This window comes from Papilio polytes, unplaced genomic scaffold, assembly GCF_000836215.1.
Source record: "Papilio polytes unplaced genomic scaffold, Ppol_1.0 DF823177.1, whole genome shotgun sequence".
Classification (NCBI taxonomy): domain Eukaryota; kingdom Metazoa; phylum Arthropoda; class Insecta; order Lepidoptera; family Papilionidae; genus Papilio; species Papilio polytes.
The window spans coordinates 415,804-441,893 of record NW_013526027.1 but is presented as its reverse complement, the minus strand read 5'-3'; the positions used below and the strand labels follow the sequence as shown (position 1 = coordinate 441,893).

At 32.8% G+C, this 26,090-nt stretch overlaps 1 protein-coding gene across 5 annotated transcripts in view; it reads left to right on the top strand.

Moving 5' to 3' along the window:
• LOC106105193 (rap1 GTPase-activating protein 1) overlaps positions 1 to 26,090 on the top strand; it is a 197,409-nt gene that overhangs the window by 88,039 nt on the left and 83,280 nt on the right. For 3 of the 5 annotated variants that reach the window (XM_013285457.1, XM_013285461.1, XM_013285456.1), the window contains exon 2: positions 15,216 to 15,408. The exons of the other annotated variants lie outside the window; for them this stretch is intronic. In XM_013285457.1, the coding sequence (XP_013140911.1) occupies positions 15,308 to 15,408 (101 nt within the window). In that variant the 5' untranslated portion in view covers positions 15,216 to 15,307. The remainder of the gene's footprint in view (positions 1 to 15,215; positions 15,409 to 26,090) is intronic. 5 annotated transcript variants of the gene reach the window in all.

Below are 26,090 nucleotides of genomic sequence, written 5' to 3'. Positions count from 1 at the left end.
AGATATTACATCGTATAAAAGCAATAAAACTTTTATAGACACATCTATACTTTTAATATGACCTACACTGGATCAGAGATCCTTTGACATCTCCATAAATCATTATCCTTATTGTCCGCTCTGAAATTCGAGAGTGGGACGTCTGTCCGTAATGAATCACGTAGTGTCCTCGCCCACGGGCATATTTACCTCTCCAAGTGCTCTCGTCTCATTTGTCCGAGATCAATTTACGCTGATATCGACCATATTGCTTACACAAGAAAGCTCTTGTCACATACTTGAGGAATGTTCGAGGTCATTCTTTATACTTAGGTGAAATTTATATTCATAACTATCCCAAGGCATCAATCAGTTACATACATTCTCCCTTTTCTATCACTAATTTCAAATTCTTAAAGAAATTAAAATGGTTTAAGTAAACTATATAATTATTAAAAATGCTTGAGAAGTTAATGTACCATTCTATACGAGTCTTTGCAAACGCAATCCTTTTCGCTTTCACTTCGCCATTAATGGTCATTGTTGCGGATATAATGTTAAACATCGTGCGATGATCACGATGTATCAAACGAAACAATCATCTGTAATGATATCTCTTTGTGTTGATGCTATAGTAAGCCTTTATGGAATGTCAATAAATAATATTGGTTTGGTGTTACGATTTTATCTTTCTCAAACTCTCTCATATTAATTTGTGTCAAGGGTTACCCACTGCAATGTGTATAGTAGAATCTGCGAAAGTAACTGTAATTATCTTTCCACTAGAAAAGCTAGTAGTAAAAAATCTTTTTAAAATTCTTAACTCAATGCTTAACGTAATGTGATCCAATATTTGTCTACTACTGTCAAGTAGTGTTAGAGTTACTCATGTGGATTTTAAAGGATTGTAAGCATCTTGGTATGACGTAGATCTAGTATTTTGCATTTTAGATTGTGTAGAAGGCAGCAGTTGCTATTACCCTGGGCCTCTCCTTGGTTACACCAATGTTCCATGATATTCTAATTATTAACGCTATTGCAGTGATCAAAATTTTACATTGTTAGTATTTCATTTTTATTAAAGTAAAAAACAATAATGGACAAAATAACTGCTTCCTGCTAAAGTGCAAGTTTCTCTTTAAATATGTAATAATCATTTTTCAGTATAAAAATCAGACATGTTTTTATAAATACGTAAAAACCACAACTTCGCTAGAGTTTTTAGGCGTCAACTTTTCCTTGCATAGTAATTAGGTCACATTTGCTTAACGAACGACTTTTTGTGTTTCGTTTTACTTCCGTCGGAATTTCGACGCTGAAATCATTCGTATGTTTTTAATTAATCTCTTGAATAAATAGATTTATAAACGTTGACTCTGCAACTGTATTTAATAAAGGTATTAGCCGCAAATGGCACGTTTCTGTTTGCCAATACATTTGTAAGGAACAGATGTTTCCATCAATTCGTTTCGCTGATATCGATGGGAATTTAATGACCGCTTGGTCATATACAGTTATATACGTTCAGATACCGCTACCGTACTGGTAGACCAGTAATCCATACTGTGACATATTTTCTTTACATTCCTTGATAATCCATAGAACTTACGTTATAGATTCCGTACGAAAAAATTTTTCCACGAGTCCCAGTTTTACTTATCTTTCTTGTCACATTCTTTTCTGAGAGAGAATGTGCCTAATACTCATTTGTCACTATTTACTTTGTGTTTTATTAATTCTTAAAGTTCTAGGACGTCAAACCTAAGTTTCCGCAATTCAAAACATCTCACCGCAAACTTGTTAGAAATTCTCAAATCGCTGCAACCACGATGTGTCACGACTTGACTTCACTTGAATATTATCCCCGGTATGAATAACATTTAATTGTTACCATAGTTTCTGATGTCAGTAAAGTCACCGTGGACTGTAAACAAGTTTTATTTGTAATTAAAATGAAATATTTTTAACGACATTTTAATTTGGGATATCAAATGCCTGCTTACAAATATTGCGAATTGGTGATTGTATGGTTCTTGTCGACTGAACCCTCTTTTACTGCAGTCGATGTTGGTCACCGAAAGAATTTTGATTTAAACCCATGTAACATCTTGCCACCAGAAATCATGACATCTTCTGAAGATTTCTCTTAATAATAAACTTATGGTACTTCAGCGTTTAGAGGAATGTAAACTGTTTTGCTACAAAGAGAAAACATACTTAAGCCTTTTTCACGGGTACATTGTAATCTTGATGTAATAAATCAACGTAATTTATGACATTAATCCAATTATCTTTCCATCTTATTCGTGTTAAAACGACGTCACGCAATAAACGCGATTTACTCTCGACACTACTGCAATCTTTTATAACAATTTCACCATTAGTACTAACTAACAGACGCTTACGATTTCGATTATAATCATTAAGCGTAACTTCAAATTTATCGCATTGCACTATTACGCACTTCGTTTTAGAATACAATTCTTCTGCCGTTTTAGACTATCCCCAATTTGCAAAAGACAATCTTGTCATCACTTATGAGAAAAAATTACCAATTCATCCAGGAATACTCAACTTTTGTAAATCATCCTCATTTATCACCTAGTTTAACATGCCTGTAAAAAATGTTGCAGTCGATGTAATAGGCAAATGCATAAGTGATCATTCACGCATGCCACATGAGTAATCACCACCTTTGTACCGTTATTACGCTATGAAAAATAACTAAATTTCGATTGAGCGAAATGAATACGCAAAAATGCCCCCCGAAATGCGTTCCATATCCTCGCTAACAATGACGTAGCCTATTATGCTCGCCATCTGTCAATAAGCGACCCAATCACCGCACTCGATAAACGTTTGCTCAGTTCCACAGAGTAGATCAATTGTCCAAATTCCATCTCTAGTTGCAAGAAATACGAGGCAATAAATATGACTCTGCGCACGCGCTGCCGTTGAAAGTAATATAGCTATTATTGAATTCCACACAAAGTTTTTTTTTTTTGCACGACATACGCCGCAATCGAATGACTTTATTTATTGGTCTAGCAGTAAAATCGGCATAAGGGGTAGGATTTACGATGAAGTTTATTTTGTTATGTGAAGGGATCCGTTCGGTTCACTCAATGCGTCCTTTGTTTGTCACTCGTTAAACTTAGGGTTGTCAGGAAATGATTTGTGCATTGCACTGACATCAGATGTTTTTGGTTAACTTAAGTCTTTTTCTCTTTTACCGGACAAAACAGTAACATCTAAAGATGTAAACGTTGCATGGATGGATTAACCCTTTAATTTTGTTTACTATGTTTAATTCTTCCAATGAAAACAAATTAATACAGTATTAATTCTAAGAAACGAATTAAGACACTTTTTGCAGTGTTCGATTAAATATTACATATACGTCCAAGTATAGAGTCAGGCTTACATCATTACTCGACTTTTGTTAAGCAACAAATATGCTTTTTTATTATGCTACACTAGAGATGACTGACGTCGTATAAAATTAATAGCAATGAGAAGACAAAAATAAAGAGCTCCCATAAAATGAAACCGCCAATACATTCGCGATAGTGTCTTGAAGATTTTGAAGATCTTTATCTCAATAAATTAGTATCGTTGCGGAGTATCTTACATTTAAAAAAAACTATTCAGCTACATCGACGCGTACTTAAGTTCTACTTGATGGAGATTTTGAGATTAATGTTCGTTTAATTATCTTTGCTTTATTATTTTATGTATCTTTAGAAGCGAAAGAATCTTGCCTTGTATTACACATGAATTAAACTTGTCGATATTAACTAATTACTGCGTTTTTATTGGACAAAAGATTGCTATGCTCTGATCAAACAGGATTTAAATAAAATTGCGTCCTTATTTCATCATAAAATTTTGCTACAGGCTTTAAACATTGCTTGGGGCTAAACGATCACTAATAATCTATTCTACATAACTCGGGTATTGTGCCTTTTTACGCAGTTATTTATGCGAGTCTATTGATTCGTATGATTTCATTGTTACGGGAATTATGAATATTTTATGGCTTATCCGGTATTTTGGCTTGAATGGTGAGCATTGTTCGCGTAAGCGGGGGCAATGGTGCCCCGGCCGTTTCGACTCAATGCCCGTCCCTATGACCTACCTATGATCTTGTCTCTCGGATTCATCTGGCTGTTTTATCCGACGTAAATTGACCATTATTTAAATATACGATGCCTTCTAACTGTTACACTGGTCTAATGTTACATTTTTTCTCAAGCTTTTCATACATTGAAATTTAATGTGGTCACAGTTTATTACCTTAGAAAACTACAGAATGTACGGAAAAAGACATTAGATAGAGTTGATTGACCGTAACAAGTATACTTTTGGGAGGCAATTGCTGTAATTTGGAATACTATTGGTCGACAATTTAAAGAATTTAGTCATCATAAAAAGAGCTTTAAAAGTGTAGATACTATCGACATATCTTTTTTTAACGGTACCTTTTCCAAACAGATTGTAGTGACGAAAAAAAATCGTCACCCCGAATTCGATTCAGTTTAGTCGGAAGTAATCACATTATTTTTTTTTTGTATTTTCACGAGGCACAAGCGTGATCGTTGTTGCGGTAAATCCGGAATGCATCGTTTTACATTCCGATTAGTGTATTAATGTTTTGTCGATCAACTAAAAGCGAATGCATCTATTGAAGTGGAACGTAAACAGTTTCTGCCGTTTTTAATAACAGCTTGTAAATTATTGCCGATAAATTATTTCTCTTCCTTTAGTAGATATAATATAGGTTATTTCCATTATATAAGTACTTTTAATGTTTATGCTTTTAATTAAAGTTACTTTCCATACTTTAAAATTATTATATGCATGTTTAAAATATATTCTTTTGATTTATAATTATTTAACCGGTTGTCGATTACAACTGCAAACATCATAATCCTCATGTAATACTACGGTGGTAGGGTTGCCAAAGTTTTTTTGTGATGAAAGTTCTTATTGTTATAATTGTCTTTTGATTATAAAACAGTTTGTTCATATTTATATAAATCGATGTTTCGCAGTACTAGTATTAGTAGTATTTAGGCATTATCCATTATTTTCTATTCTCACTATAACTATAAAATTATGTTAATGTGTAATCGATTTTTTAAAAAATGTTATACGGACAGACCAAGTTAAAAGCTTATTATAACGTCCTCAATATATAAAATGCACAAACTATAATAATCCTTATTTTAGAAGTAAAAGCATTTGTCATATTTCCTACAATAGTGACAGCCCTACACTTCCTGCTTCCACGCATGCCTGCGTTAGCTACGCGAGTGCATATCCGTTCATTTCAGTTTAAATATGATGAGAGGATGCATCCTCGTTTTATTTTGCAACTCCCTCTTATATCACATGTAGATATTGAAAATTACATGGAAATATTTTTAAAGGCGAATCTTAGAACTACCGCGGACTACGAAAGGCTAGCTTCTAATGATTTGATTAGAACATAGCGTGTGCGTCTAACATCTTCATCATCATCATCCCCAGCTCACTATACGAGCCTGCCGTAAGTATGACTAGGCCATAGTTAACTACGCTAGCCAAGTGCGGGTTGGTTGACTTAACACATATCTTTGAATTTCTTCGCCGATATGTGCAGGTATCGTGCATGCATGATATTTTCCCTTCACCGTAAGAACGTCGGGTATGTTATGTACATATGAATTTATAGAAAATTGAAAATCGCATTAGTACATGGCGGGATTCGAACCCAAGACCTGTAGATTACAAGTCAAGTGCTTAAACCACTAAGCCACCGACGCTCTTAACGTCTTGTACATGTCGTAATTAAATTCTATATTTATTTAATGCATTCCAATATTCCAATCATTGTATTCCTATTCGGTATTATTTGTAAACATTAAAAACTTTCTTTTGTTCATCTAATTGATTGTTATTAAGTAGGTGGCGATTGTGTAACTATGTTTATCTTATCGAAACGGAAAGGTCAACGCGAATCGCCGAACCAAGCTTCCGAACAATGTAGACAATGCATACAGAAATAAAAGGACGATCACTTTCATCATAAATCACATTACGAGCAATGTTGACAGCTAATTTATATTTATTACCGATAAACAAGATACTAACGTATATTCGATTTTGTAACTAACGAGTTATTTTTGGTCATACAACTCGACTAGATAATAAATTAAATTATAATTCTGTAATGGTAATTAACGCCATCTAGAGGAGAGTAGCTAATAAATTCTACATTAAATTTTACACATCGAAATATTAATATGGGTATACGAGTACAAGATGAGGTTTATATTCTCTTTAGGATGGTACTGTGTAACTTAAAATTTTAAATCTACAAGAAGACATTTAATAAAGAAAACAGTTCGCATAAATGCATTGCATGATTGTTTAAAATTGTCTACAATTAGATTGATCTCGATCCATAAAATGTCATATAATTTATTTAAACACTCATAATGGTAATTATACCGAGGAACAGATTTGATGCATGCGAAGACAAAGACGTGAGAAACATTTATTTATTTTGTTTGCTATCGTTAGCTGAATATATCCTGTCTAGAGAACCTAGAGTCTAAAGTATATTTAAATTTCAGTATAAAAGTAATGAATACTTTTATAGGCGTATTAATTTTATGCATTGACCATAAATGTCTCGTTGGTAAAGGTGCTTGTATCAATCAAGGAATCGATCCGCCCCACCTGACAACGCGATCCGGGAAGCAAGCGCCGGTCGGCCCACAAACACATTGTATGAGAATTAACGCGTGGGTATTAATCGTTACCCGTAACTACTATATAAATAAACGGTATTTTATTACGTGTATAAAATTCATCTGCGTTTGATAGTCGGTTTATGAATTGGAGAAAGATATATACCAGTTTGAACGTCAACGAGAAGTCGGTGACATCAAGTTTCTCTTTCAATTAATTCGATGTATATTTTAGAATAAAGTAAATATTTCATAGAATACTGAATAAACTCGGGAGCTATCCGAAGAAATCTAACATTACTATACTAGCGAATACAGAAACTCATAAAGTATGCATTTTATCCATATAAATAAATTCTCGAATAAACACCAAGGGAGTCCTTACGTATCTATTGTTTAGAGAACTGTCCAGTTTGTCACGAATCGCTTGTCTGCCCACATGTCCTTAAGGGACACAATGCAACTTTGTTTCGTAATACGAATTTGAATAGATTACGTATAATGCTGGACTGATAGCATCTTTACTGTCGGTAGTAACTCATGTATGGATACTGTTGCGTACATTATTGTTATCCGACGAAATACTGTTAAGTGTCCTTATTTCCGATGAATATTTTGGGTTGAACAGTACTTCAACTCAAGTGCCAATGTAAAATCAGTCTACGCAATCATTTACGATCCAATGGACCCAAATAATTCACTATCAAGATAGGCCTTATAGAAGTGTCCTCTCGGTGGTTTCACTATGTTAAATTTCGTGTTTCATAATAATAATTTGATGCAAACTTTTTAGATAAATTTTCTTTAAATTATTAGAGTAACATTGATTTAGATTACGACGGTGTCAACTCAATACAGTCGTCTGAGGACAAAGATAATTAAATTTTATTTGCAACTGACATTGTCTGCTTCCATTCTAATATACGCTTCTAGTAAATAGATTTCCAATAATAGCATTATTTATTGAATAGCTACACCCTCACTTTTTACTTTACTCGTTAACTTTAATGTGCAATAACTTATCGGAACTATTTTAAATCAATATCGATCAGTTCCAGGTGTTAACCGAAAACTACTATTTCACAGTTATAACCGAGTCGTTAAACCGATTTATCGATTATCTTAAATCGATTCCTGCATCGCACAGGGTTTATTATTTCGTCACAACGAAATGTTTATAGACTACGAACGGAAACGTTTCTTGGACATTTGATTTCTTAGGCCACCAACGAACTGAAGACAAATAAAAAATAAACAACCAAGTATAGTTATATGTTTACCGTTTTTAACGATCTGTCTTCAAAAATATTTGTTTTTCTTCATATAAGTACCATATGTGTATTCTTATTTTTTTTTTCATAACAAATCTCATTTTTGTGCCGAGTGGTCAAAATATTGTTTTATTAATTAATCTTAACTTTGTTAGTTCACTTGAGCTATGAATAGTAGATTATAAAACAAAACATGGTAAACTCTAACTAATCTTAGATAATATAATAAAATTGAACTGTCTGTTTGTAATATCAAAAGAAAAAATCCAGATTTCGGGAAGATGATGAATTTGCGTTGCTGATTACGAAAAACGCATTTAAAAAATGTTGTCTGTCTGTCTGACAACTGAACGGCTGAGGCGATTTCGACTGAAATTTAACTGAAGGGTAGCTGACATAGACGGGCATATTATAGGCTACTTCTTTATCTTAATATTGCGTGGAGGAAGCCGCAGGCAACAACTAGTCTTTTACTAAATCATAATCATGGATAGTACTAGTTTATTACATAAATTGTATAAATAATACTATCAACAGATACGTGATATAGATTTATTATACCAGGAAGCACGCGATCAGTTTTGGATTATAGTTGTTAGGTGAGGTTTATTTGTGAGAGACCATAAAAGGATGTGCCGATACCCTACTTTAGATAAACTGGTTGTTGGCGCTATGTCGCTCGTGCTAGCTATTCGCGTGTTTAAATTTCAATCGTGTACTTTATCGAACAACAATTTGTTGAGGTTAACAATTAATGTAATGTAACTGACAAATAATTACTATAAGACCGAGATTGAAAATTCGACTGAAGTTTGTACTGCTACATTAGATTTCTCTATAGCCTGACCAGAAATATGAAATCATTTAGGATTTTGCGGACAAAAGTAGAACCTTTTGCGTACATTATAAAAGACTATCGAAGGGCCTCCATGTCAGGATTTTTATGTTCTTCATTTTTTCATGAGTCTTCTTAAATATTGATAAAGCGATATTAAACGTAGCATTTAAAGCCACTAATTTAACAAAACCTTTCTGTTTCCCGTCACAGTTTATTACTTCATTAGTTTTACAAACTGTAATGTTAAATTTAATAACAGTGTTTTTGCACATTTCTGGCGTGTATATAACCAGAGATCGTCGGGAAGGTTATATAAATAACATCGTAAGCTTTTATTCTGAGCCTGCCTCGCAATAGATTAGATGTCGGACTCTAAGTAGATTTATGGACTTATGGACTTATGAAAAATGGATTTATGGAAATTCGCTACGATATATGACACCATTGGTTCAGCTTATTATAAAGAAATTCTCTTTAGGATCAACAATCTTGTTTCGAAATATGTGGAAAGGTATATCTGTATACATGAAAGGTAGACAAAGATACACATTTACATTTGCTCTATAGACCGACTAGAATATTTGGCCCGATAGGCATAATTCAAACTAAATTATGACTACACTCTAACGCCCTTTTGTCTACATTAAAAAGTGTCATAACATGGGGTTTTATACTTTTTTTTTTACTATTTTCTGTGCCCGTTTCTGTTTTAAATAGCTTCTGACAGAACTAGCCGTGATGTCAGAACCTCTCTTACCGGGTCAATTAGTCTTGTTTGACTACTGTAACTTTTGTAGCGTGCAACTATCGTAGGCTGTTGGGAGAATTTCGAATATATTGGTCTGTAAAAGTTGCACCCCTTTATCAGACGCTTGTTTTTAAGTAACCTATATATGGTCTGCTTTTCTTGTACAATGTGTTTTTAAATTAATAATATTAAATATAACGAGAAATTTCTCAAGGTCTTCATCAAACAATTAAGTTTATTCAAAGCGCAACTCAAGCCATCCATCATAATTACGGCCGCCATTACGCCGCGTACGGGCCGAGGTAAACACTTGACGGTACAACCATTATAAAGACGTAACGAGACTGTAAAAAAGAGTTGTGTTTAATGACATTTAGAGAATTTCCCTCCGGCGAGCTTGTTTTATGACCACTTTTTGCCGTTGAAAAAACAACCCGCCTAGCTGTTTCGAACCGAGATAAGTTTATTTTTCATTTTATATTCATTTAAAATTTATGTAGTCTTGATTAAACGCGATAGTGAACTTAACATCTGGATTATAAAAGTATTAAAAATTAAACTGGAACTACACTTTAATTCCACTAAGGCTGGGCTAAAGCCACTAAAGTGGAACTAAAGTGTACAATAACATGGTAGTGTGGTCTACTTAGAAAAGAAGGAAGCAGTATAGTAGATTGTCTAAACAAAATCTGTTGACCTAATCCAAGTTACCAATTTAGTTAATACAAGTAGCTTTGTACAAATTAGATAGAATATGCAAATAAATCTTGCAACAGAAACCACAATCTTCCTAATATTACCAATGCGAATGTTTAGATGAATGTTTGTTAGAAGGTATCTCCAGAACGCCTAAGAGATCTTGTTGTAATTTGGCACAGGTGTAAAACACAGTAGAAATATAAATCCACGGACGAAGTCGCGGGCGACAACTAGTACAAGGTTATATCGCAACTGTTTTTTTTTATCTTTTATCAATTTGAACCGCGACACCTACTAAGTTATTATTTAATACACATTTGCTGAAGGCGTGAAGCGTGGTCTAGACAAGTTCTAGATTTACGATGGCCATTATGCGTGGGACTTGTTAGCCTTGTGTACTTAAACTGAGTCCCACACTGCTCCTAAATTACCCAATAAAATCACGAACATTTGACATACAATAACTATGTCACCTACTATTGTGAAACGAAATTTAATTGTAATGTTTATTTTATTAAACTAATCATTCAAAGTTATTATAAAGTAATCAGTATTGAGTTGGCACGTGGGACAGAAGACTTGTAACTAACGAGCCAAATCAAAAGGTTGCACTGTAACTTTTGTGATTTTATTGTGCTTTTCTTGTTTTTAAATTAAACAGTCTTAAATTCAATTCTATAAAATATTCAAAGGCATCGCAGAGGTTTATTTTTAGTATAAAAAATGAAACTAAATACTTCATTTATCCCAATTTTGAATACTTGTGTAAATAACCGCTTTAGACGTAGAAAATCATGTCAGAGTTAGTTAACAATAAAATTTGTGCAGGCGGCGTCGTATAATTGTGATAAGAGCAATGAATTGCCGCGTACCGATTTAATATCTAGATTGAAGCCATAGAACTGTGTTTCTGTTCCTTCGCTAAGATAACCTGCACTTAATAAAGTTTCGATAGAACAACGTAATTGCTTTACAGTTTGTACAGGCTTGTTTCTATTATTTTACTTTACGAAACAAGTAAGCACAGATTTAGAATCGACCTAGGCGTTTTAAGTTCCTTCGCATGTTATGAGGAGGGATGAATCGCATGTTAAAAGGAAAACGTTAGTTATGAGTGTGGAGGTACACCGGTAGAGGTAGACTTAGAAAGAGATGTATGGATTGCGTGAAAGGTGACATGATCAAAACGGGAGTGATGACTGAGATGACGTACGATAGAGTTATGTGGAGGAAAAAACCTGTCGTGCCGACCCTACAGGAGTAGGAGAAGGAGGAAGATGATGATGCATGTTGCAACTTAAAAATTGTGATTATTCAGAGAGCTCGTGGTTGTGTACTTCAATGTTATAAAGGTCATATATTAGGACTGTACTTTATTTTTATGCACAAAAGTAATTTGCTCAAAAAATGATGCTGAAATTTTGCAGAGGACCTATCGTTTTTGTTATTGTTTTGTATGAATCCAGATATAATACGGTATTGTTTGAAGATGTTATCATTTAACGATCTCGATTCAATATACATAACCATTTTAATCTGTTTAAAAGAATTTTAAACATCATAATAAAAGTAAACAAAAACTACATATAATTCTGTATCGGATAACTTCGTGTACAAATGAGTACAAAACAAATTGGAGTTTCTTTTTAAAATAATATCCGAACGTTGGCCGCACTTAGCTTGAGCACTTGGAATTTGCATTCGCGGCGTTTGTTGGGTTTTAAACTTCAAAATGTTTGCGCAAAACGCCAGCACATAATGAATAATGCAGTCTGTACATAAAATAAAATAAAAAATGTATTTGTGCTCATTATATGAGAGGATTCGTTCATTTGGATTTCTTTTTGTTAACGCTGAAGTAGAACGGCTTAACCAGATAGTTAAATAAGTGAATTACAGATTAAAATGTGAAATAGCTTTTACTGTACAAAGTATACAAGAGAACAATCTTTGTTCGAAATACTTACCTAAAGTTTATAAAAAGTTGAATTTTAGTTCATTCAGATTGTGTAAAATAAAGCAAAGTAACTCGATTTTTAAATAAGCAAGACCAATATTTTGTTTGTCAGAAATGTAATGATTGATGGTGTGTTTTATTAAACTTCCACCGAAAAAGCTCATCAGAATGTTATTTCAATTCCAATCTCGGTTCGCAAGACTAACGCAAAAGCTTTTTGCCAAAGCGAATTAGAAATATATCAAATTATTCTTTATTTGGTTAGTAATGAGATATTTCTACCGTAAACCTTAGTTTATAAGAATTCTAATACAATATTTTATTTAAAGTTGTAATAGGGGGAGCTATGGAATTATTTTGTTCTTAATGTCGTTTCTTGTTATAGACAGTAATAATAATTGAGGATATATAGGATGTTATATTATCCTTGTTTGTAAAAATATACAACTTCTTTTTACCGAATGACCACAGCTCATATTTAAAAAAAAACCTTATAATGTGGAAAATGATAATAATTCGATGATCGTTAAATATTAATCCTATTTATTCTTATACTAGCGTTTGCCCGCGTCTCTGTTCGGGTGTAAAAAAAAACAAAGTAGCCTATGTGTTCTGGACTATTCACTATATTTATGCCAAATTACATCGAGATTTGTTCAGCTATTTAGGCAGTAAACTCTAATAAAAATCAATCCATTCATACATGTAAACTTTCACATTGGAAGCTGTCTTAATATTATAGGATTTTGTAACTTTTAATTTAATCTAGATCGCGAATTCCTTTGGATATGTGTAGTCATGACTTTAAATTGATACATTGCGCTGTAATAACAAAATGGTCCTCCCACGCGCCGATGTTACAAACTTGACAGATGTGTTTGTATTAAGTTTGCGGATGTGACGTCACGATATGCGATCACGTCCTAATAAAGCAATCATTTTACTTAATGTACTAACGACATTGACCGCACATTGTTGTTATCTTAAAGTATATTTAGCTTTTATTATAATCTAAATTTATATTGTGAATTCTTATATTAACAATACGTGACTTAGGTGTGTCCAGAAAGTATCAATCATATGTTTAGACCCTGGTAGTAAAAATTTCATTTAAGTCGCCACAATTTCAACTTAGTATTTGCAACGATTTTAACTGAGTACATCTATACATATAAAAAAGTTCTAAGTACTATAACGACCAAAGAGATAACATAGTCAAGAGTTTGAAGAAACTTTAAAAAAACGTGGCATTAAAAAAGTTCGAAATATTAAAACAGCAAACAGCAAATCAATTTGTACATCAATGTTTAAGCTAATATTTATTTTTAACTAGCTTTCGCCCGCGACTCCGTCCGCGCGGAATAAAAAAAACAAAAGCAAGTAGCCTACGTGTTCTTCCAGACTATCCTCTACATCTATGACAAATTTAGTCGAGATCCCTTCAACCGTTTAGGCTACAAACTCTAACAAACATCCGTCCATCCATTTAAACTATCACATTACAATATTAGTAAGATAAATCTTCGACCTTGTCAAACATGCCTGCTCCTTATGAATTAAAATCGAATTTTATCTACGTTACTTTAATCTGACACGCCACCCAAATAGAGAACATGATACGTGATTAATCATTTAGCGGTCTATTTGATATCTTGATATATTATAAATGTGGGTGTATTTATTGTGATAAGCGTCTTACATTTGTTCTAAAAGTATAGGTTATGTTGCGTAAAACGCGAGATTTTATGCTAAAATCTTTTATACGAGCACTTAGCTTTCACAATGATTAGAAAACATGCGCAAAATGCGTAGAATGTTTTATTCTTTTGTACGCAGTGGTTAAATGAAATGAGAAATTTGAATATGAATACTTAATAAATTTATGAGAAAAGAAATTGCTTAGGCAATGGTATTTTGTTATTTGGACAGATAATAATAGTTGCTTTTCTTAAATAGATAAGTCCAAGATATCACGTCACGTGTTAAAGTTGCTAACATTTCGAAGTAAGTTATAATCTTCTCTAAAACAAATGAAATATTGACAATCAAATATTTTTGGAATCAATTAAAGATTTATATTTTACTAATATCATAAATGCGAAAGTTTATATAGATGAATGTTTATTAGAATTTGTAGCCTAAACTGCTGAACGGATTTCGATGAAATTTGGTAAACCTAGACGAGAGGCAGAGGCTTGTGGAGATGTAGAGGTTTTGATTTTTTTTTTAATTTGACGCAGACGGAGTCGCGGGTGAAAGCTAGTAACGAATAATTAACTGAAATAGAAAAGTAAATTCATTGTCAGTAACGCGGCAGTCAACTTTTTAGTAACTTTCGAAAATCCCTAATTGGAAAACTTTAAAATTTGGTTTTATTCTCCACCCAATAACATGGACAGTCGATGGCGGACTTTCTCCTAGCGATCCAATTATCTTTTGTTTATGGTTGTGGTGTTTATGATTTACTGTTTATTGCCTCACTTTATCTATATCTGATAATCTTACGAATTACACAACGTTTTTGGTATCATTGTAAAATTGTACAAGTGTTATTACATTCAATGTAAATTTTGTTTTTATTTTAAAGTTAAAATAAAGATTGATAATTATCTTCTTAATTGCTTTCTTTGTTACTAACAATATTCATACAATTTTTTTTTAAATTGTAGTCTCTCCTTTGCTTTTAAGTATGCAACTATGCTTGGGCATATTCTTTTTATTCTTGCACCTGATTGTTTTATTATAATATATTTTAATGAACGCATTACAAATTACGTTTTGTGCGTGTTTATTAAACGTTTCTTCCTCACTAGTCAACTAATTAGAGCAATATTCCTTCCTTATTGACGCTTTACTAATGCATGACTAATTCGCAATTTGTTAAACATTGTATAATGCTTTGTATTTATTCGCTTTATTGATTCACCAGTAGTTAAGCGTCTGTCCTGTAAATATCCCTCACAGACTTCTTTCTTTTTAATTTTAGGCTTACGTCATCTCATCGTGGACGGCTTGTATTGTTGGTGCGAGTGTACTGAATAGTTAGACAAAATTACGCGCAAAACTATACCAGATCGAATGAAGTCGAAAATTGGGAAGATGAAATATTTGCCTACGGGCGGACAAAAGGAATGTTATACGTTGCTTACGACGAGAAGAAGATATATGAAGAAGTTAATGTATGTACTTATTGTTTTTTATTTTTGGCAATATCACGCTTTTCGGTGGGCCGCAATTTGTGGTGGAAAATGTTTGACAGTCATTTGTTAATGTTTTGTTAAGAAACTTTTAACACGTATTATTTAATTTGAATTTTCAACTAAAGTTCATTTGTTTTACTCGATTGGCTCAGCACGGTAATGTTACATTGTTTAGAGATATTTTTGACCGACTTCCCAAAAGAAGGAGGTACTCAATTCGTCTGTATGTTTTTTTATTAGTCATTTTGATATAGGATAATTCTACGTGCAAAGCATCGCCCTATATTGTTCGAATGATATTTTCACAATATCGTTTAAAGACCACGGGCTACCGTTACAGTGAGATTAATCATGATGGATGAACGTTAGCCGTATCGGTGTATTTCACCCCGGAACGTGCCTTACCTACACTATCTCCAACCAACTTTGGCAAACTCGTCCGTTCAGATATCCTATCGAACACAATTACCGTTCCCTTAGAACAAATTGCTCTGTTCTTACATACTTTGCTACATTTCTAAGTGTAACAGAAGTTTATTGTTTAGCCGTTTGGTAATAGTAATAGAGAATAGAAGAAATAGTTATTATTAGTTAACGTTCAGAATCTTACTAAACTTTAAGTGATAGTCAGTTTAATTTCTCTTTTTTTTTAATCTTTTATATTCTAACAGTACTAGTATCTCTTAGTTAAACATAATTCGTATAAATTACAGTAGAGATCCAAAATACGTACTAATTACCCTGAAGAAATTAATTGTCGACAATTATATATCTCCAAGTGTAACATTAAAAGCTATTCCACATGTTCTGTCATTTCACTTTCAATGTTCATAGAACAGTTACTACTTACGTATTCTATTAAGAGATGTTACCAGTTATATGAAACTGGTTATCAACTTGTCTACTACAGCAAAAAAATCCTTAATTAAAAATGTAACCGAAAATAAGAACTATAAAAGTAAATCATTGCTACATACTAATGAATGTCACCTGTTTATATGGGGTTGTTTTTTTACTTCATTAGTTGATACGAAAACACCTGGAATTATTAACGGTTAAAATTAAACGATTATCATAGTAACCGATAGCATTTATAGTCGTTAAACGATAAAATCTTGATACGACAGGTCTTTTAATGTTGTGTGCTTTTAATGATCGGGTATTAGAATCGATTACAAATTGATTTCTATATGTTAAATTTTTACATAGAGTAAAAAAACAATTGACGGACAGATTATAATTGATGCCACAGATTATTAATATTTCATTTTGTTAATTTTAATATAACCTTTATGATTAAATTGAAGTTTTATGAATACATACTGAGAAATAGCCTAGATTTTTTTTTTAATTTAAAAATTTATTTATAATCTGTTACAAAATTAGTTTATCTAAGATAGAGTCGAGCTCCTGGTTCCACCTCTAGGCTCTAGACTTGTCTGATGGGAAGGTACGAAATGTGTAAGTAATTGTTTTAGTAATCAAATGTAACGAATGAGTGGTTGGGTTACTGTGCACTAAATATCGATTCTGGAGCAACCGAATCTAATGGGAGAAAGGTTGGATTTAATCATACCTTCGATAGTCTGTGGGCAGCTGGACAAATTACAGACTATACTTGACATCGAATGTCAGTGATCATGTATAGATGTATTAAAACGTTAAATGAAAATTTGAATAATGTCAGTTAAAAAATAGCCAGTGTTAATGGCGGGTTTACCCAAAAAAAAGGGTTTTAAATTCGCTTACATTTAGTTGAATATATTAGAGGTTATGTAACGTCCAAGAGAGTCAAAAATAACGATTTAAACTGAATCTATCGAGGGGTTGGAAGGCAAAAACGTTACCTTCGTACGCCCTCGTTACGTTGTACTCCATACGCGTTAATAAATCAATTATCAATGATATAAATAACCTATTGAAAGCTATTGAAGCTTTATTAACACCTGGCATTATAAATTGAGAGCTCCGGCTTAGGACGAAGTGCCCGCTAATGAAGATTAATAACCCAAACTCGTCTTGGGTTTCTTCAAAAACTTCATGTTACGTAATACGTCAATTATGTAAACTCGTAAATGGGGTAAAGGCATTAGGAAAGGTGGGCCCTAATGTGTTTTGAATATTTGAAACATTTTTAGCGCTTTCAAAGTCAAGCTTTGGAGGAAATTTATCCTTCACTCTAAATTAATTAATATTAGTACCTTTTTGAATATACCTTTCCATGCTTTCTTTATCCATGAAACAAAAATCTTTAAAGGCGAGGAATTAAAAAAAACAATAGTGAGTAGCCTATGTATTCCTCCAGACTACCCTCCACTCTATGCCAAATTTCATCGATTAGTTCCACCGTTTAGGCTACAATATCTAACAAACATCTATATAACATAACATTTATAAAAACTTTCTCAATAATAATATTAGTATTATATTTGCTTACGTTTTTGATTTTGACAGAGGTAATGTAAATGTGTTTACTTGCAAAGTAAATCTAACTAATACTATAAATGCGAAAGTTTAGATTTCGATGAAATTCGGCATAGTTGTAGAGGATAGTCTGGAAGGACACATAACTTTTGCTTTTTATTTAATTCTACGCGGATGGAGTCGCGGGCGAAAGCTAGTTATAAATAACGTACAATTAAGAAGCGACTACAAATGTGTAACAAATAACTCCTACTTAACAAGCACGTATCACCTATAATTACAGTAATGAAAATATTAAAAACTAAATGTCAATACAACCCTGGGGCAAACAGGAATGAGGGAAGGTAGAAGCAAAAAAAGCGCTTCGAGAAGCAAAATGTTCGTACACACGTATGCGATCGTTCAAGCATCAATTGGAGGCTGCTAATTACAAATAAATGCGGGTCACACGTACGGCAACCGGCAATTTGCGATACCACGCTCCCGGCTGCCTTCTCCAAAGTATTACTTTGGATAAAGCCGAATACACACTTGTATCGATTTTATAACCAATTTTACCGTTGTTTTATAGTAAGGTCCTTAAATATAAAAGTGATTAACGGTAAAAGTAACTGTTCATACTCAAAGCCCTTGAATAATGTTATCACAAATAATTTTGATGAAAGATTTAATATAGAAAAAAACGATTTATATTTGAAAATATAGCACTAGTTTACATAATAACAAGTTCAGATGTGTGTATTTTTATAATAATATGTATTGAACTTCTCTAATAACCGTTAATCAAAATAGTTAGAAATATAATAAAGTTAACAAACATTTCTATTATTCGTACCTCAATTAATAGAGCAGAAAAACGTATAATATAGGTTCACTGACAATAGGCACGTGTTATTTGATCGTATAAAAATATACGAATGCTTATTTGCTTCAAATTACACGTATAACCGCACGCAACGCGGAGAGTAATCATTTCGTATGCTAATTACATACGCAAGTACGAAATAAATGCATTTACAAGTCTGTAATCAAGTAATTTTATCATAATTCGATACTATAATGGAAAGTAAACTTCGTGATCCCGTTTCTATAATTAGTAAAAGTTATGCCTAGTTTTTTATATGGGTGATATTTTCAAAATATTTTTTTTGTAATATAATTTTTATAGAAATAAATCTTTCCTCTTTATAATATTAGTGTAGATATTGAATCGTATATGCTTTCGAAAAGTTACAAAATAGTAGCGACCCGCCCCGTTCTCTTAAATAGTTTGGACAATAATCAAAAAATTTAAATCGGTTCAATTTTAAAAATCTTTAAACATTTTAAGTTGATAGTATCTAATAGTGGTCGTGAATTTCTTAGATGGATTCGTGTCTGAGATCTAGATGCAATTACACTAAATTTCACGTTGACAACTATGAGCCTAGCGCCTAGGATCGGTCACGAAACACATTATTGTGGTAATAAATTTCTTTCAAGCACGTGCTCACAAATAGATTACACTCTTGAAGGTATTTGTTACTTTTAGAACATAGTAATCTTATGTAACAATCCTTGCTTTATCTAACAATACTTTATTGTTAAGTTTTAATAGAAAATCCTATTTCTGTTTTTTCGTCTTAAATAAATTGAACAACGGCGTAAGTTACAAACTATTCAAATAAAATGGTTTCGTTTAGGTTTATGACCAATAAGAACTATTTAGTGTCATAATTATTTAGAATCAGAATCTTTCATCATCTAAAGAATTAATAGGTCTAGTGTTATAAAATCTATAAGATGTCTAAAAAACACAACACACGTTTATCGAAAGACAAATAAATTAAAATCCATTAATTTAAGAGCGGGCGAACATATTTGACTAAACTATCGCATAACTTTTGTTCGATTGTCGATTGTTTCACGGCCCATTCAACTGTTTAGTTGTGCAACGCATCTGTGGTTCCTCTGGTGTTGCGGGTGTCTATGGGCGTCGTCGACTACTGTATTCCCGCTGCTGGTTTGCCCCTTCTTTTATATAAAAAATCTAAATATCTAGTAGTGTGCGCACCTCCATATAAGCTCATAACAATCAAAACGAAACTAAACAGTTATGCGAAAGTTTAGTTAAAAGTGTGCGCGCTCTGTGTACTTTTAATTTGACATTGACAACTTGCCATAAATAGTGAACTACGGGTGGTATTCCACTGCGACCAGTTGACACAGACTATGTAAACAAACTACTTTGTCACTGAGAACTTCTCGCATTCCAAAAGTTGCTACACGATTAGTAACTACTTAGTCATAGAATATACCATATTTGACTTATGACTTGACATGACACGATAGCCAATTGTATAATAACACAGTTATTTTTATTAGAGGATGGAATTTTTTAATATGATAACCGTATGTCTTTTCTTCAATTGTTGCTTTACTCTTTGCACTGTCGAAACGTTACTACAAACATATTGCTATCTCGTATTTCTTTTCAATATTGAAAGAGATGACGATGTCTTTTGATAAAGAAGTTAGAATCTGCTTATTACTTTGGATTAGCGTACACAAACACACAGATTTATTGCAAGTTTGTTTCCATTATTTGTACAAAATGCATAACAAGCTGAGTACTATACCTACATTACTTATATAATTCGATTACGAACTTTTAGCAATAATTTAAGATATTAGCGATTTAGCAATAAATAATCCGTTATACAATCAAAGCTAATTTTAATCCTCGAGAAGTTTGAAATTACTCGATTTAGCGAAACCCCGGCATCGCTGTTTATTGTCGAACAATAAACTTCGCCGAAACTGGGTACAGACTTCCCAGTCTGCTTCCAAACTCGTTGCCGGGTTAGTTTCACTTACCTACATACGTATATTTCAACAGTTATTGATTGTTAGAAGCAAATCGAGAGACGATAGAAAGGCCAACTGGAAAATCTGTACTAATATAAAAAGGAAAGATTTGTATTTACGTATGTATTGAAAACTCAAATAATACTGTGCCGATTTCAAAAATTCTTTCACCATTACAAAGCTAAGTTATCTTTGACTAACATAAAATATGTTTTATTCTATTAAAAAAAAAGAAAAAATCGCGACCAACAGCTAGTCTTGAAGAAGTAGTAAAATCATTATGAACTGTAACAACAACAGAAAATGATTGTTTTAAGCTATTTTTTATTAGTTTTTACCTCTTACTCTGATATAGGAGTATGTCTTTAAGTGAAATCCACTCCATTAAGTTTTTTAATCTTTTCCGAGATAAGAAGGGTCCTCTTAAAAGGTAAAAGTTCCCCGTTTCATATAGATATGAGGGGACGGTAACACAAGGGCTTCCTCTAAAATACCACTACAGTCTTTTACTTCGCTTGCCTCTGTACTGGCTTTGTAGTGATTCACACGTTCGCCCAGACACTTGAAAAAAAAAAGCTTTTGTAAACCGTCAAGTGGATGTCATCTAGCCGCGTTGTACTTGGTGACAGACAATTTTTATGCGCCCATTGTTTTTACAACGGTGTAGTAATCACTTATTTCTGATATCCTGGTAGCGATACAATGAAAATGGTGTGGTGTTTATAGTTTTTCAGTTACACGAAGTATTTAATTTAATGAAAAAAAGTATATATATGTTGACATCAAGTATTAGAGTCCGTACGTTAGTTTTCATGAAGTATTCGTATGAATCTTAATTTTTTTCTTACTTTCCCTTATCCATATACATATTTATATCACGAGTTTATCGATATAGAAATAATTAGTAAAGTAATCGAACAAAATGATTCCAAAGAGATTGTTCAAAGAAGTTTAACCAGTCGAATACCCTTAATTACTTTAAAAGCTTTGTCCGAAACTAGAATTAAGAAGCTGTGGATCGTAAAGTAGAAATTGTATTTCATTTAACTCCAGTGCCTAAGATAATTTTATTCGATACTGCAAAACAGGAAAAGCCGACCATCTTTATCTATAAAAGAATAAAAAATCACCGATAAACCCTGGCGGTGTACTTACATTTCAAAGAGATGTCATCACCAGACGATAAAACGGAAACAACGAGAGATGCATAGCAAATGCCGCTCTTATAAAATAACTAGTGACTTGCTTTGACTTAACACAAAGCAAACACAAATTAAACAAACGCTTGTTGTAAAGTTTTGCACATTTATAGCCCTCTTATTAGGACGCTGTTACAGTCAGATTAACGCCATCTATTGCTAGAAAAAAAAATTATTGCTTTTATACTGACGGACTTTGAAGAACTTATGTGATTTCCAAACCCAATAATGTACGTACTTTATTCTCACGATCATGATTAAGTCACTCAACATACGAGCTTCTAACGAAAAATGTTTGCATATACGTGAGAGCTGCCCCAGACGGCAGATGCGTCAGTTTCCTGTTAATTAAATCACACACACATACACGAAGACACAGACATGTGCAGTCTGCGACCAATGTTTTAAGGAAAACGACATTGTGGAACAGCTTTCATAATCCCAAAGCACAAAACTTGTAACTCTTGATGATTGAATTTGTTTTTTAAATTAATTTTGTTCTAAATTTTTTATTCTTAAATTAAATTAATAACCTCGATACTTTAATACTTCTGTCAAAACCATATTTATAAATAATGCTAAGATAACTCTTACTATTAAATGTTACACCGTTTCGTAATACAACCTAATAAATATTACGGTAAACAAAACAACACACTTTGTCATCATTCTCAGACTACGTGAGTTATCTTGCGTTATTAGTTTGCGCTAATGGGCAATATATAAATATTTATAACCTTATTTATTTATCTTTGTTATAGTTGGCGCCCAACACTATCTTAAAATTGTTTACAGGGTACACTAAATTCGTTGAATTTGTAATTTGTGTTTAGTTAGCGCTTACCGCATGTCATCCCCACGCTTGCCTGCTGCGGAACGAAACTGTTCTCGTATTATGTTGCAAATTCGCAACGAATATCAGATTATAATACGCTTATAAAGCTTAAATTACATGCACAGATTAAATATTAATACTAAAATAAAAGAGTAAAGTATCTAAATGAGGCAAATGAAACTTTACGTATAAGTTTGTCATTTTTAAAAACAGGAGTCAGCCTGCCAGTTTGTAATAGTTATTACATACAGTGTAAAAATTTTGCCATGTTAATTTTCAAAGGCGCTATCATTTTTATTTTTTTTCGTATGTTCAGTAAAGAAAAGAAACTAAAGTAAACAATGTGTATCAGCCGGCATATGACTTAAAATTACTGACATCTTATAATCATCACTTATCATTATTAATTAAGTGCACTTATGTCGTACATATGATTTTAATATTCAAGTGCATCCAGACATTTTCATTAACAGAACGTCGACACAGTGATTGCAATAAAATTAATTAGTCGATACATTCCAAACAGGATCCAGATGCTGGTAATAAGATTAAATTAATTGAACGTAACGAACAGACGAACGATCCACAATTCACGGCCAATGATAATTTACTTTATTTTTTATTCAGTTGTTATATCAGGGAGTTATTACTTCCGATAAATATGTTTGCTGAGACTGATAAAGTGTTTTAAATAATAATATGACAAATGTTTTTCACAGAAAACATGACTAATTGAAAAGGTAACTTTTGGTAATACTTTTCTGCAAAAAGGCTCAATAAGACATTATAAGAAAAAATCATAATAAGAAAAGATCGGGATACAAAGCGAGTCGAATTAATTCAAGATATGAATTTCATAATTGTATGTCTGTTTAACCTGTTTTTGATTAATTATATGTTACTTAAAAAAAACAACGCAAATCGCGATCAATTAAAACGTAGTTTCGAAAACCTTTTTTCCCAGACACGTATGTATGAAAACATAATATGTGGTTATTTTCTAGCAAATAAAATCAATACACAGATAGGCGTTTGAAGTGTCCGCCATCTAAAGCACTAAAGTGCACGTGTTCAATGTTCACTTAACATCTGCTGGACATTTGTTTATATTGCCATAAAAAACAATCGAGTTTACTACCCGTTGACATAACCGTGAGAGTTTTTTTTTCCATAGAACTTTGTAGTAAACCCTTGATAAGTAAGAAAGTAAGTAAGTAAGTACTTTATACATCCAAAATGCGTAAACTATTACAAAAGCTATCCTTACGCCCTTTTAATAGGATTAAATTTTGAATTCCTCTAATTTTAAGAGGTAGATTTTGTAATGTAGGGATGTAAATGAAACAGCGATTGGTACTGGACTAATTTATTATTCGTCAACGGACGGTACATAATATTCGAATACCCACAGATTTATGGACTTGTAACGTTTAACTAAAAAATATGTCCACGTGATTAAAATTATTAAATTCTTTCATAGCTTTAACGAATGCAATACAGTGGAGGTTAGCGTTTAAATTGTTGATGAAGGCAATGTTTTGATGAATATAATATGCAATATGAAATGAACTCGAACAGGGCAACGCGCCACGACGTTATTGTGAAATATTCAAAGCTACACAATTGCTGTTCCACAACAAACGCTTTAAATATTATAGCAAGGACTATACATTGTAATTATTTGTTGTAGAAAATTTTTGACTGTTGGTTTCCATATTAATCTCTCTAATTTTCCTCGAAAAAACAGGACATTAACAGGGTTGCCAGAAGGCAGGATTGGAATGGAGAATATGAAATATAAAGAAAGCTAATTATGATAAGACCATATTAACAGTAGCTGCTACCTCTCAAATCTAGCTTAGATCATTCGCTAGCCACGCTCATGTAACATGTATTTACGTAGTGCTTCGGTACACGTTGATACCATTAACCTGTACCCACTACTTTGATATGCATATAGTTTCTATAATGATTATCACATTGTATCTTCCATATTCCAGACGCGAGCCTACCATTTCCTTAAAGGCTGGCAACGCATCTGTAGTTCCTCTGTTGTTACGGATGTCCATGGCCGACGTTGACCACCTAAGTGTTCCCGCCCTTTTCTTATAAAAAAAATATAACTTGAGAATGTACAATATCCATAAGTTATAAATGCGTCATATTATATTTAATGGCTTTACCAATTTAATTCCGTTTAGTCACTAATCATGAGTCAAAATATCTTTTTGGTTTTTTTTTTTCTAATTTAACGTCGTTTGAAACAGTCATAAGAAATATTGCTTTTTATCAATCTTCAACAGGCCTAGTCTAGGATTGCCTCTTAAAATAGGTCTTATAAAGTATGGTGGTCTTTTTGTTTACGTTTGGCGCTTCTATGGAATGAATAAAATACAAAGTTTGTTTTTATATGCAATATGATAAAACTCATAACATCCACCATGATAACATTCATCCAAATGTAAATATTTGAGCGATGTGTCAATATTATTTTTGAATTACAATTCTCATATAAAATGCCGAGACAATGGAGCTTTAAGAAAAAGTGTGCGTGTACGTGAAATGATGTCCTAATTGAAACACAACATTGTGATACACTACACATCTGCCCTTTGTATGTTCCCCGTACCAAATTAGGCTGAGCCGAAAAACAAACAATCTTTGATTAAGGCGCAGGGAACCGGTTATTGCAGCAATTTTGTTGAAGTAGGGGAGATTTAATTTGAAAAACCATTACGTGAGCTCGTGAAGGGGTCGTCGCAGAATGGTCAGTTAATTGACCTATAAATCACGGCCACTCGCGTTATGCCCTTGTACTATTAAGAATAGTGTCACTTCTCAACAATAGATGGAGCTAACAGCACTTTTGTATCAGTTGAATTGTGTAATCGAAACTCGTTCTCTTAAAATATTCGTTATTGTTAATTTAATATTGTAAATTATATATTTGAATGTTAAACGTTGGACTCGTGCCGTTAAATGACGTTAATTAATGCATTATTCAATTACCATACATTACGTTGTTGTATTTACTGTTACCATGAAGCAGGGTTCCAAACGGTGACTTAATCTGTAATTATAAGCTTGTCAATATTAAAAACGTTTGTGCAAAACTTTATTTTTAATAATTCAACTAAAGAAAGTCTTCCCTATTTCTACGCAATATTTTATTCTGTATAGTTGTTACTAGGTATGAAGAAACAACTTATCTCGACACCCCAACAGGGACAGATAAAATAAGTAAAAGACACTCGAAGCAATAGGTGCGCCGCACATTGGGCTGAATCAAGTTGCTCCATAGACAACTTTATCTGATGTTTGAAATGTCTCTTTTTTTTGCTTAAATGTGCTTTGTA